This window comes from Suricata suricatta, chromosome 13, assembly GCF_006229205.1.
Source record: "Suricata suricatta isolate VVHF042 chromosome 13, meerkat_22Aug2017_6uvM2_HiC, whole genome shotgun sequence".
Lineage (NCBI taxonomy): Eukaryota > Metazoa > Chordata > Mammalia > Carnivora > Herpestidae > Suricata > Suricata suricatta.
Window position 1 is genome coordinate 85011811 of NC_043712.1, and position 15151 is coordinate 85026961.

A 15151-nucleotide genomic window follows, 5' to 3' on the forward strand; every position below is an offset into this window, starting at 1 on the left:
GAGAGTTGAAGGGGAAGGGGGAGGGGGGAAAAGAGGTGGTGGTGATGGTGGAGGGCACTTGTGGGGAAGAGCACTGGGTGTTGTATGGAAAACAACTTGACAATAAAATATTGAAAAAAAAAAGATAGAAGACCTAAGTACATGGAAAAACATGCTATGTTCATTTTTGGAAGACCTGATATTGTGGGGATTGCTATATTCCCCAACAGATCTACAGATTCAGTGCAATTCCTATCAAGATCCAAGATTCCAACTGCCTTTTATTTCCTTTGGAAATGGACAAGCTGGCCCTAAAATTCATGTGTAAGGGAGACAGAGTAGCAACAGACCCAGAACAGATTTTCTGTGAAGGAAGCCTATTAGCTAATAATTCATGGCTGCACTCTGAGAGGCAGGCTTCTGATTAACATACCTGTAGGGGCTAGTGTAATCCTTTGCAAAGACCTTGGAAGGCTGCTGCTATTTGCACACTCATCCTCTAACACACTGCAGAGCACTAGTGTTTCCTGCCAGAGAGATTTACAGGTGTCTGGTGTACTGATTTTTGCAGCAGCAGCTGCCCAAGGGACTTCCCACCACTCCATCACCTGGCTCTATTGGCTAGGGGGTTTGAATTCCTAGGTTCCAGAGGACTGTGAAGTTGAGAGATAGCTCTGGGCAGGTTGATGCCCCCAGAGCCCTGCACAGATGCACACACCTCTGGTCTTTCTGCAAGGAAAGCCCTTTTGCTTCTCCTTTTGCTTTCTCTTCAGCCTGAGAGGCAGGGTTAAGGTCTTGCACACATTTGGCGGCCTACAGAGCTGCTCTCGAGGATCATAGGCTGTGGATGCCATCTTGGTGTTCTCCATCTCCTTCATTTCAGATCACCAGAATGACCCAAAAGAAAGCTTATATACTCTTCTTGAACCCAAATTTTTGTGACTGCTACCCAGAGGACAGCTCCAAATTGCCTGGTTCTGGTGGCCAGTAGGACTTACACTTGCAGCCCACAGGACTGTAAAATTTCCATACTTTCACAAGTTGATGCCTGAGGATCTGACTTTCAGTCGACCTAGATCTAGATGCTGAGATCCTCCCCTTTGGGATACTGACAGGCACATCCTCCACTACTGGGAGCTATTTAAAAAAAGTAGAATCAGCTGCTTGGACAAACACAAAGATTTGTAAGACAACCAAGAGATGAGACAGGGTTGAACATCAAGGTTCATCTCCTGCATAAGACCAGGCCTTCCAGACTGGGAAAGTAGTTTTTTCCATCTACAGTGTAGAAACAGAGAGTTCAACAAAATGAAGAAACTGAGGAATATATTCCAAAGTATTCAATAAATAGTATTGGAAATACAGGACAATCACATACAAAGAATGCACCTGGACCACTCTCTTACACCATACACAGAAATCCATTCAAAATGGATTAAAGACTTGGATGTAAGACCTGAAACCAAAAACTCCTTGAAGAAAACACCAGCAATGAGCTTCTTGACATCAGTCTTGGTGATGAGTTTTTAATCTCACAACAGAAGCAAAAGCAAAACAGCAAAAGTTAAAAATTAAGACTGTATCAAACTAAAAGGCTTTTGCTTAGCAACAGAGATCATTAACAAAATTAAAAGGCAACTTATAGAATGGAAGAGAATATTTGCAAACTGTATATCTGATGAAGTATTAATATCCAAAATATATAAAGAACCCAAACAACTCAATAGAAACACACACACACACACACACACACACACACACACAGTCAAAATAAAAATGGTGAGAGGATCTGAATAAACATTTTTACAAAAAAGACATATAGATAACCAACTGGTATATGAAACAGTGCTCAACATCACTAATCAGGGAAATGCAAGTCAAAACCACCATGAGATATCACTTGTTAGAATGGCTAGTATCAAAAAGACAAGAAATAACAAATGTTGGTGAGCATGTGGAGATGGAAACCCCTGTGCACTTTGGTAGAATTATAAATTAGTGCAGCTACTATGGAAAAAAGTGTGGAGTTTCCTAAAGAAATTAAAAATAAAAATACCGTATGGTCCAGCAATTCCACTTCTCTGTATTTATCTGGAGAAAATGAAAATGTAACCCAAGATATATACACCTCCATTATTGCAGTATAATTTATGATAGCCAATATATGGAATCAACCTAAGTGTGTGTGTGTGTGTGTGTGTGTGTGCACATGCATGCATGCGCGTGCACATAATGGAATATTACTCAGCCAAAAAAAGAATGAACTTTTGCCATTTGCAACAACATGGATGGACCTCAAGGAGATTACGCTAAGTAAAATAAGTCAAATAGAGAAAGTCAAATATTGCATGATTTTGTTTACATGTGGAATCTAAAACAAACAAACAAACAAACAAACAAACCAGGCTCATAGATACAGAGAACAGATTGGTGGTTGCCAGAGGCAGGAGGTTAGGGGGTGGAAGAAATGGGTAAACTGTTTTTGTTTTGTTTCTAGTTTTAAAAAATCAACAAAACTCCAGGACTTCTTAGAGAAAGGCTAATTGCATGTGTGGGCAGTAGAGGTATGAAGTCAATGTAAGGCAGTTAGAACAGAAAGCAAACAAACTTTCCAATAGGTTTGTGCGAAAAGGAAACAGGCTACCTCGAAGGGACTTCCAGTAGCCCAAACTATGATGATTTAGTCTATAAAAGAATAATTATTATCTTTTTAAAAGCCCTCAAAATGGGATTGGAGACCTAAATATAAGAACTGAAACTAAAAAATAGAAGAAAACATAGATATAAATCTTTGTGACCTTGGGTTAGGCAATGGTTTCTCAGATATGACACCTATAGCACAAACAAGAAAAGAAAAAATAGATAAATTGGGCTTCATCAGAATTAAAATAATTTGTGCTTTAAAATTAAATTATTAATGCTTCAAAGAACACTATCAAGAAACTTAAAAGACAGGGTGCAGAATGGGAGAAAGTATTTGCAAATTATATATTTGATAAACAGTTCGGCAGTTTCTCAAAAAGTCAAAAAGTTAAACATAGAGTTACTATTTAACCAAGCAGTTCCACTCCAGCATATCCAAGAGATTGGAAACATGTCCACACAAAAATTTGTTCATTAATGTCCATAGCAGCATAATTCATAAAAGCCAGCAAGTAGGAACAACCCAAATGATCATCAGCTGATGAATGACTAGACACGGTATATTCATACAATGAAATACTATTCAATCGTTAAAAGGAATGAACTACTGACAGGTGCTACAACATAAATGAATCTTGAAAATACTAAGCTCAGTGAAAGAAGCTAGATTCAAAAGGCCACAGTGTGTCATTCTACTTAAATGAAATATCCAGACTAAGAAAAACAATAGAGACAGAAAGCATATTGGAGGTTGCCAGTGGTTAGAAGGAGAGGGAAGGGAAATTGGGAAGTTTCTGTCAGTGGGTATTGGGTTCCTTTTTGGGGGGTAATGAAAACAATCCAAAATTAGATAGTGGTGTGGGTTTCACAATTCTGTGAATATACTAAAAACCACTGAATTGCCTGTGTTTTCCATATATATGTATATACACACACATGCATGTGTACACACACACACATGATCCTCTATCATATGTAGTTATACTTCAATAATGCTGTTGTGAAAAAATAAATTTAAAGAATAAATATATGTTCATATATAATATATACCCTCCAATGCACCACTTCTCACATCCATCAGTGCATTCACTAAACCTAAACTACCATCATCTCTGTGAAAACATGCCTCACTGATCATCTTGCTTCTTATCTTGGCCAACCCACTCTCCTTCCCAAGGGTGAGCCCTCTTTTAAAAATGTAATGAGATCATGTCATTCATCAGATCTAAATCCCCTGGCGGCTTTCCATCACACTGAGAACTCAGAGCAGCTCTGCTCATACCTGATTTGGATTGTATGGCTCCAACCAGTCTAACTTGGAGAAATGGTTCCACAGCTAATAAAATTTTGAAAGCCTCTTTGAAGACAGACTAGCTGGCAGTAGGATATCCTGTCCCTTTTGCCTCGAGAAGTCCTCGGACAGGAGAAAGCCTGGGAGCAAAGGTGGAAGCTTAGGAGGTGTAGCAAGACCAAGGTCTGGCACCCACTCAACGTCGCCACTTCTGTGCTCTCTCTGACTAACCTGCTTAGTAACAGGTAGTTCAGGATGATGAGCAAACTTCATCACAACACTCAGAAGGGCTTGTCACTTTACCTGCTCAGGCAAGTGTCAAGTGCTTATTGAGAATTTAGTTCTGTTGTACTGTGTGCTGAGTATTTGACTCCCAGAGTTCAAGCCCACCTGAAGAAGCTGGTGTGCATTATTCATTCAACAATCGTTTGATTTTCAAGGACCCGCGACTGAAAAAACTATGGGAGGCTTTGTGGAAGGGACAAGGAGGTTCAGACCATCAGCAGTGTGGGTGACTTGTGAGGACTGTTCATATTCAGAAAAGGAAGTAGAGCTTCGAATTTGGATCAGTAAAGAACGCCTTGCTTTCCATTACCCCCTCTCCATTCTCCTCCAGGCATTCCACTTGTAACTTCTCTTTCAGGCTCTGATCTGCCCCACTCTACTGCCCCCTCACCCCCAGAACCATTGTTTATGAGTCATTTCCCTGTTTCCAGGGATGAGCAAGTCACCAAGTCACGAGAAGGCCCTGAGACTTTAAATTGTCTGTTTCAGATCGGGTACAGACCATGTTCCTCCTGCTGATGTTGAGCCTGGGAAAGCAGCTTCATCAGACAGCAGGTAAGAAAGGTCAAGGGGAGGGACCTGAAAAAGAGGAATAGGCAGCGGCCCCCCAGCCAAAGGCAGTGGTGAGAATGAGGCCGTCAGGCCAAAGACGTGCTTTGACATGAAGAGTGATTACTGTCCATGCACAGCAGAAATAACGGTGCCCAGGGCAGCCTGCGCTTGCCCGTGCCCCTGTCTTACAAAAGATGAAGAAACTGGAATTCAGAAAAGCTATTTAATTTACCCAAGATTATGTAGTCATTAGGCATCACAGGCAAGCTTCCTACAAAACTAATTCCCTTTCTACCTTACCAGACTACAGTGATCTTTCCACTTTGGGATGGGCTTTTGGGGTTAAGTTTGATTATGGACATGTAGTGAATGTTGACACTGGACATTTACAAAACCAAAAAGTATGTTTGATGAATTATGTTTATGAATTAACCAAAAGGAAACTATGCACATATCATATCTTGAGGCACCTGAGTGGCTCAGTCGGTTAAGCATCAGACTCTTGATTTTGGCTCAGGTCATGATCTCACGGTTCATGGGTTCAAGCCCCACTGACAGGGCAGAGCCTGCTTGGGATTCTCTCTCTCTCTCTCTCTCTCTCTCTCTCTCTCTCTGTCCCTCCCCCCTCTTTTCCTGTCTCTCAAAACAAATAAACTTTACAAGAAGCATACGAGCGCATCAGGCTACAGCACCCCTGTCCAAGGAGAGGCCAGACTGCTGAGCTCGCTTCGCTCAGTGCCATGTTCAACCCTAGACTTGGACTCCTCTTTGAGAAGGAGAAAAAGATGATGAGAATCAAATCCATATGATCCTTTATTGCCCTTTCTGCGTGAAGTTTCATGTTTGAATTTTAAAAAGAATGCTTACAGTAGCATTGTTCATCTTTCAAAAAGAAACCAAAACAACCAAATGCCCACCAATAGGATGATGGACAAATTGTGGTATATTAATGGAATGGGAAAATATACAGCATGTGGGTAAATTACAAAAATATGCAACTACACTTAAGAGTCTTAATAAACATCATAATGAGTAAAAAAGCACAGAAGATGACATACAATACAATGCCCTTTTTATAAACAATATATTGATTGGTTATATATGTATATAGATATATACATGATAAAGCTAAAAAAAATAAGCAAGAGAATAATAAACACAATATTCAGGATACTGATTACCTCTAGTGGTAGAAGTAGATACATGTCATTAGTGATGTTCTGGCTCTTGGGGGAGGCGGTGGATGGACTCACAGGTGTTCATTTGATTTGATTCAATATCTTTAAATTTTTGCCGCATTTAAACTTTTATGTCAGGGCACCTGGGTAGCCCATTCTGTTAAGTGTCTGACTTCAGCTCAGGTCATGATCTCACAGTTCGTGATTTCAGGCCCCGCGTCGGGCTCTGTGCTGACAGCTTGGAGCCCGGAGCCCGCTTCAGATTCTGTGTCTCCCCCACTCTCTGTTCCTCTCCCACTGACTCTCTGTCTGCCTCTCTCTCTCTCTCTCTCTTAAAAATAAACATTTTTAAAAGTTTTATATAAATAAATAAATAACCTTGATGTTGTAAAAGATACCACAAGTACAGAAAAGTACACGAAATGAGTGAAAAGCATCATGTTCCCGCATGGTGAACACTTTTCTAACCATCCCCTACATCAAGTAGTAGATCTGTACCAGCCTCCCCTGAAACCTTGGCCTGCCCCAGCCCTCCATAACCTCCTCCCCATAACCCCGTACTATCTACACTTTATTCCATTAGAACTGTTGGGGCGCCTGGGTGGGCTCCGTCAGTTAAGCATCCAACTCTTGATTTCGGCTCAGGTCATGATCTCACAGTTCATGGGATTGAGCCCCATAATGGGCTCTGCACTGTTAGTGCAGAGCCTATTTGGGATTTTCTCTCTTCCCCTCTCTCGGTGTCCCTCCCCACCCATGCTCTCAAAATAAATAAACTTTTAAGAAAATCTAAAAAAGAAAATAAAAAATAAAGTGGGTCTATATATTTCATTGGACATGCTGTAATTTATTTAACCAGACCTTTATTGATGGGAGTTATAATTATTTTTAACAAATTGATTCTTGCTGGATTAATGCTTGAAAGAGAATGTGTTTCCTAAAGACTGTGATGAAAACGGACTCAGAGTATGACTCAGGTAAACCATTTCTTGTGAACTCTTTCCTTACCTGCGTGTTCTGTGGGCGCTCTATTCTGCTCTCTGTAAAACAATTTAAAATTTGAAGAGAAAAATTGGCAGAAAACATTTTCATTTCATCTTTTAAACATTTATTCACTTTTAAATTGGCGCACAGTAACATTTAATCTTTTTAGTAAAGACATCTGTGAGTTTTTGGCAAACTTATAGTCATTTAACCCCCACTGCAGTCAAGGTCCACAAGTCCCACCAGTTGCCAAGCAAACACATAGAATGCCCTCTCTGAACTCTGAAAGCTGTTCTCTGTACTCAAGTTTTACCTTTTCCAGGATGTCATGTAAACGGGATTATCATTAGGTATGCTTTCTGTCTGGCTTTCTTCACTTAGCATAATGCAACTGAGATTTATCCATATATTGTTAGATGTATCAATAGTTCATTCCCTTTTTCTTGTTGAGTAGTATTCCACTGTGTGGATATTCCAGAGTTGGCTTATTCGTTCCCCAGTCGAGGGACTTTTGGGTTGTTTCTTGTTTTGAGGCAATTATGAATCAAGATACTATAAATGTTTGTATATAGATTTTCGTGTTAATTTCACTTGGGTAAATACCTAGAAGGAGAATGGCTGGGTCATATGGGAAGTAAATATTAACTCTATAAGAAGCCACCAAACCTTTCTATAATGGCCATACCATTTCTGCACTCCCCTGGCAAAGTGTGAGGGCTCCGGTCGTTTCACATTCTTGGCAGCACTTGTCATTGATATTGTCACTTTTTTAAAAGCCATTCTGATAGGTGTGTAGAAGTAACTTTTTGTGGTTTAATTTGGATTTTCCTAATACTAGGAAAATAGATATTTCTTAATATCAAGAGATGAGAGCATATTTTCACATGGCAGTTGGACATCTATATGTCTTTTGGTAAAGTCTGTATTCAAACTATTTGACCATTTTTAATTGGAATTCTGGAAAGTTATTTAATTTACCCAAGAATATGTAGTCATTAGGTATCACAGGCAAGTTTGCCTCAAAACTAAGGTCCATTCTTCCTTACTGCCCTACAGTGAGGATGGTAATGAAGCATGGCAGACTTAAGTTTTTTTTTCTTGTTCTTACTAAGTTTTTAGAGTTCTTTTTATATTCTAGATGCAAGTCCTTTATCATATGCATGATATGCAAATATTTTCTCTCAGTCTGTGGCTCACTTTTCATTCTCTTAACAGTGTCTTTTGTACAGCAAAGATTTTAATTTTGATAGAATCCAGTGTTCTTATATGAACTGTGCTTTTGGTGTGATGTCTAAGAACTCTGCCTAATCCAAACTCTCAAAGATTTTCTCCTATGTTTTCTTCTAAACATTTTATTTATTTTTTAAAAATTTTGTTCAACGTTTATTTCTTTTGAGAGACAGACTGTGAGTGAGGGAGGGACAGGGAGAGAGGGAGACACAGAATCCTCAGCAGTCTCCAGGCTCTGAGCTGTCAGCACAGAACCCAACATGGGGCTCGAAGTCACAAGCTGTAAGATCGTGACCTGAACCAAAGTTGGAGGCTTAAGTGACTGAGCCACCCAGGTGCTCCTCTTCTAAACATTTTATAGTTGTACATTCTTAGGTTTATCATCCATCTTGAGTTAATTATCATCAAAGATATAAAGTATAAGTTGAAGATCTTTTTTTTTTATGTGGACATACAATTTCTTCAGCCCCATTTGTTGAAAAAGCTATCCTTTCCCCACTGACTCACCTTTGCACCTTTGTCAGACATCAGTTGATCGTCTTTGTGTGGGTTTATTTGTGGACTCCACTCTGCAATCTGTTCTGTTGATCTGTGTGTGTACACTTTCACCCATAGCTCACTCTTTGAATTTCTGTAATGTTGTGGTTCTTCTTTTCTTATAATTTAATTTCAAAACTTAAGAACATCTTGTAATTCAGGTACATTTAAGGGGAAATACTCATTTCTTTACTTTGTCATGCCTTGGGGGGAAAAGTAACCCTAATCATTATTCCTTTTATTGATGTTTTATTCTTTCTTCATCCTGCAGAGATGGATAAAAACCAGGCAGGTACATGACCATGGTGATACTTGAGGTCACTGTGAGGTGGGGACCACATCCTGGGTCACTCCACTTAACCAACCTTCAGCCTCTGAAACTACTTGCCTAGACCCCTGAGGTATACAGAGCGGAAGAATCATGTTGGGGGAGGATTTCTAAGAGCTGGGATGCCCCCAGGCAGTATCCCTACGAAGAGGAGCAGATGAGTCAGGTGCCCAGATCAGGCTTCTATCCTGAAGCAGGAGCTGTCGTTTTCTGAAGACTGTGGTTGTGTAAAGCAGCCCCCACCTTTCAAGTTCATTAAGTACACAGTCTGAAAAAAAAAACCACTTGAGCTTCTGTTATTAAATGGAAAAAAAACGTATAAAATTAGCTTCAAGGGGAAGCTATCTTGGGAGGTAATGCAAATGATTTGTTTTGTGTTTCTGGAGATGTGACAGGTGCTGACTCCTGTTGAAGCCTGATTGCAAATACAGTGCACAGCTTCCCCAAGAGCTTTCAGAGAGGCCCAGCACTGCGCAAGCTGGCCGCTTGGGTCTGGTTCAAGAGGCTGCATATATGAATTTCGCATGCCCTGGCCAAATGTTTTTACCCTTTAATTTAGTCAGGAGGCCTAAATGATTGGGAAAACCTGTTTTGTTCTGGTTTTGTCTGCTTAATTTTGTAGTTGTGGAAACTTTTCCAATTTTTTCCTTTGTCTCATAACTTTAGGAGTTTAATGCTAGATTGAAGCATAATTTCCTAACCCCTGATTTCAAGCTATATTACAAAGGTGTAGTCATCAGAATAGTATTGTACTGGCATAAAAACAGACACATAACTCAATCAAACAGAATAAAGAACTCAGAAATAAGCACACATGTACACACATGCACGCACGCACCCACAGAAAGAAAATGTATTTGTCTTAGCATAAAGCTGAGGAGCATATCTGTTTCGATCCTGGGTGTAGTGTGTGCATGCCAGGGCATGTATAGACATATCTGTAGAGTTGTTAGTACCGGCTTTCATGGCACAGAGATAAGAACTGGAATCCCCACTCCATGAGCTGCCCTTCCCTGACCTTGGTCGGGCAAGTGGTATCACTTCTGTAAGCCTGTGTTTCCCCATCCACAAGACAGGCATGGTGACTCCTACCTTGCACAGTTTGGGGAACATTAAATGAGATGCTGATGTAAAGGTTAGCTCAGTGTCTGGCTCATTGTGTTAGATAAATGTTAGCTATCACTCTACTTCCCAGTAACAGCCCAAACGCGGGCTAGTGTAAAAACTAGGCTTCCCAGACATGGGTGTGCACATGACTCACCTGAGCCTTGTTGGAGCGTAGAATCTGCTTCTCCAGGTCTGGGGCACAGCTTGAGATTCCAAATACCTCACCCTCCGAGGTGAAGCTGATGGCACTTAGAAAGGCAGGATAATAAAAGATGTTTGTGTGTGAGGTAAGTTTTATTGATCTAACCAGTGGTTCTCAAAACTCTCTGCACATTAGAAGCTCTTAAGGAAATTAAAAAAAATTGATGTTGGCCTTACAAAGGAATTAGAATTTATATTTAAAGGATCCAAGGTGGGGCTTGGTGTTTTTTTTTTTAATCTGTCCCAAGTGATTGCAATGGCGGCCAGAGCTGTGGCACTCTGCTTAGTGATTTTCTGCTGAGAAAAATATCTCCACACAGTGTTTTTTACCAGCATGCTTTTATTTCCTGTATACTTTACAATAAATAAGAATAATTTAGGATTTTAAATGTGTATTTCATTTCCTAAACTCATTTTATGGGGTAATCAAGCTCCAAAGCTTTGCATGTCTTAGAAGCTTTAATTGAGGCCTAACAATATCAAATAATAATTCATCCTCCAGTTGTCCTGGGCAATCAGATATTTTGTTTTATGTTTGCTAATTGCTCTTTCCTCCTGTGAACCTAAGCTGAAAAATGTTCACCTGCCAAAGAGGTAATATATTTTATGCCCACATCCCCTGCGCACGCTCACGTGCACACACACACACACACACACACACACACACTGTATAAGGCAGAAGAGAAAAGCAAGCAGAAAATGGATTTTTGTCAGAGGCCCAGAGTGTAAAGAGGGGAGTTCTGCCCTCTGCTATGGGGAGTTCCAGAGGAAGTTACAGACTGCCTCTCTCCCATGAGAAGAAGCCTAAGTGTGGTAAATAAATTTGTTAAATAAATTCAATAGAGGCAACACCCAAGTCCTCTGACACTTGTTGTATCTCAGACTCAGCAACTGAACTTTCTTGCAAGCCCCATGTCTCTTCCCTGTCTCCTGCTTTCTCATGTGTAACAAGATAGGACAGTAAGAGTGGCTTCCTGAGCCTGGCACACAGAAGCTGGCTGCTGTGCATTTGATGAATGAGTAAGTCAGTATCACTCTTCAGGCCTGAGTGGACTTGGGAGCAGATAGCTCTGTCTTGGTTATAAGTTTGGAGATGGTTCCCATCATCAAGGGATCTACCCTTAAGACGGCCCTATTATGGAGACCCAGGGTGAGAGCTATTACAGGTGCCCAGAGGATTTCATGAAATGGAAGCATGCAGGAAATTCAGAAGCAGAAATCTCTTTCCACACGTGTCCTCCTCTGGGAGTCTGGGAGTCTGGGAGTCTTCTCAATCTGTCCAAGCAAATGCAGGTGGGATTTGCAGATGCCCTCATGTTGTAGACCTGCCCCCACCCATCCTGCACCACAGCGTGTGGGACAGAGATGACCTCTAGCGCTGTTAGAAAGTCACCTTCATGTTCTGGTCATGGCTGAAACCAGGGTTGGAGGCAAGATGTACACTTGCCAGTCATTTTCAATAAATGTCAAACTGTGTGCATGTCAGTTGTGCTGTGTGATGACTAAGAATGCCGTCTGTACAGTTTGGGTAAGCTGCAGTTTGACCAGAGGAAAACAGAAGTGAGTGCAGTTAGGCTCATCCTTTCTTCTTCTCCCTCTTTCTGTCATTTATTTGCCAACCCCCTAACTAGAACTTAGTATGTGCTGGGCACTGGAGATACCACAATGGACTCAACCTGGTGACTGCCTTCAAAGTTTTGCAGAATAGTAGAAGGAGAAACTCAAGTCAAAAAGAAATTGCCATGTGACTCCTTCAAGCAACAGGAAACCCAAAATTTACTTATACTGTAAAATCTGTTGCCCAGGATGGTCTGGGAATGGGCTGTCTTGGTTAGTAAGAGATCTCAGTCAGTACAGAACGGCCACGTGTTGCATATATGGATTACCACTTCCCCTAGAATTAAAACATGGTGCAGAAGAAAGGAACAGAAGTTTACTGACTGCCTGCTAGCTGCCAGAATAAGGCACATCGCATGTGCTCACAGAGCTAAATGACATGTTCAAGGTCAAACCACTCATAGTTCTGATACAAGTCAAGGTTCATCTGTCACTAAATCCCATGCTCTGACCATACCACTTTTTATAATGGTAAAACCTCCTTGAGTAGCATATCTTTAGAAGCCATCCCCAAGTATTTGTTTTTTTTTTAATTTTTTTAATGTTTTTTTATTTATTTTTGAGAGACAGTGCAAGCAGGGGAGGGTCAGAGAGAGAGGAAGACACAGAATCTGAAGCAGGCTCCAGGCTCTGAGCTGTCTGATGTGGGGCTGATGTGGGGCTTGATCCCATGAACCATGAGATCATGACCTGAGCTGAAGCCGGTGCTTAACCGACTGAGCCACCCAGGCGCCCCACCAAGTATTTGTTGAATGGATGTTTCGACTATTAAATGAATGAATGAATGAATCAACTGGTCTTGAATATAATTTGATCTAATCTTTTGTCATGATTCAGAAATTACTTTATCTTACTGCACCTTGGTCATAATGAATATCCATTCATTAATGATGGAGGCAGCATAATTTTCTAGTTTCCCCACACTTTATCCATGCATACACTACCTTCATTAGTTTTGTTTTACCACTTTTCATGCTATTGTTTTTACAGGATTCTTTAAATCAATTCAGCTTTAATTTTTTTTTTTTAACAAAGTGGTATACCCCTGTGGTAAATGGAAAACCAGTATAGTATCACTGTTACTAGTAAACAGAGGATATGCACAAAAATAAGTGCGATAAAAGTAGAGTTATTAAATTCTACCCAGGTATCTACAATATCTGCCTGGGAGCTTCCTGTTTTATTAAAAGGAGAAATAGCCATTGTTGGGGGTGGGAGAGTCTAATTGCAAGTCATATGTTGTTTGAAAGACTGGAGTAGAATTGAAGAGGAAATAAATTCCTCTCTGGAAATTCAGTTCCCTTTAGGCCTTAATTCTACCTTAGATAAAATTATTTCACATGCTTCGTATGTGCCTCATATTTTGGGAAATACTGTTGCAGTGGAAACTATTGATTTTTTTCTGTTGTTTAATTTTTAAATATAATTTATTGTCAAATTGGTTTCCATACAACACCCAGTGCTCATCCCAACAAGTGCCCTCCTTAATGCCCATCACCCACTCTCCCCTTTCCTCCACTCCCCATCAACCCTCAGTTTGTTCTGTGTATTTAAGAGTCTTTTATGGATTGCCTCCCTCCCTCTCTGTAACTTTTTTCCCCCTTACCCTCCCCCGTGGTCTTCTGTTAAGTTTCTCAAGATCCATCTAACTGGCTCTGAATTTTAACTTTACTAACTGTATGTCCTAGCATGAATCTCTTTGAGCCAGTTTCCTCAACTATAAAACAGTAATAATAATACATACTTGATGGTTGTATTTTCAGGATTAAGTGGCATAGGTATAACGAGCCTATCACAGTGCCTGGCACATAATAGGCCTACACTACATATTAGTTCTGTTTCTCCATTTTCCTTTTTGACAGAAAATAAGCTCCTGCAGTGGCTTGTATGATGCCGTGGGTGAGGACACCAGGGACATAGCAATGCCTGGGTCTGGTCTGGCTACTTTTCTGTGCTTCAGTTTCATTTTCTAAAAAGAGGATGGCTCTGCCTTGCTGGCTTCCTGGGAAGACTAAGTGAGACTGTGTGTTAGCGGAGGCCTAATATGTAGTAAGAACTCAACAACTGATAGTTGTTACTATTACTGTCACTTGTGAGGGGAGGTAGTGTTTGGCAGGGAATGGTATAACTTGTTCCATATGGAGAAAATGAGCCTGGATAATAGGGGACAGGAGAGCCGTCATCCCCCACAGGTGTGGAGTGTTGAGAGGAGAGCATCTCCCGAGAAATGGGGGTGCGATGGGTCTCCTCAGCTCCTGTGCTGTACAGAACTGAAATGTGAAGGCAGACAATTTGTTCAGCTTTATTCACAGTGACGGTCTCTCAGGAACTGTACACGGTAGAGTACGGCAGCAATGTGACCCTGGAGTGTGATTTTGACACTGAAGGTCATGTGGAACTCAGAGACTTAAGGGCCAGTCTGCAGAAGGTGGAAAACAATACATCCTTGCACAGCGAAAGAGCCGTTTTGCTGGAGGAGCACCTGTCCCTGGGGAAGGCCTTATTCCACATCCCTCGGGTGCAAATGAGCGATGCAGGGCAGTATCGCTGCCTGATCATCTACCAGCTCGCCGGCGACTACAAGTACCTGACTCTGAAAGTCAAAGGTGAGTCGTTTCAAGGACAAGGGTCTGTGGAGGCATCAGCACAAGCAAACACTGGGGGGACTATTAAGAGGAGACCAGCAGTTTTGGAGAAAACAGAAGCACCTGCCCGGAAGTATTTTTTAACCTCTGAGTATGGAGCAGTTGAGAGGGGTAGATAGGGGCGGGAGGTGCAGGAATAAGTGGGTCTGGAGGGAAGGTGGGAAGTGAGTCCCTGGAAGGCGGGAGGCACCAGAGCTCAGCCTCCTCACTCACGTGCTCTGAAGGAACAACACTGACCTGATGGTTAAGCTCCTCCTTGAGAGAAGCTCATTCCTCTGGCCCAGAGTCTTTGAAGCGATGGTTTGCTGACCATGAAAGGATGGAAGTCCTAGTGTAGTGAGTAGCAACCAGGTAAGTGTCTTTTTCCCAACAAAATGAATGAATAAAATAGATCAGAAGGCATCACATAGTAGTCGGGCTGAGTGTTGTTCTGTGACACTCTTGTTTCAGAGGGGTGTGTGTGTGTGTGTGTGTGTTGGATTGTGATGTAAAATATCTTTGCTCTCTCTGGATCACAGTTTAAGAAGTTTGGAAAACACTGCTCTTGTCCAAGCTTCACCTATTGCACATGAAG

At 41.2% G+C, this 15151-nt stretch overlaps 1 protein-coding gene across 2 annotated transcripts in view; it reads left to right on the forward strand.

Annotated features, from left to right (window-relative positions):
- PDCD1LG2 (programmed cell death 1 ligand 2) overlaps positions 1–15151 on the forward strand; it is a 53368-nt gene that overhangs the window by 6973 nt on the left and 31244 nt on the right. For both annotated transcript variants that reach the window (XM_029919598.1, XM_029919597.1), the window contains 2 exons: positions 4688–4753; positions 14233–14538. In XM_029919598.1, coding sequence (XP_029775458.1) covers positions 4702–4753; positions 14233–14538 — 358 coding nt within the window. In that variant the 5' untranslated portion in view covers positions 4688–4701. The remainder of the gene's footprint in view (positions 1–4687; positions 4754–14232; positions 14539–15151) is intronic.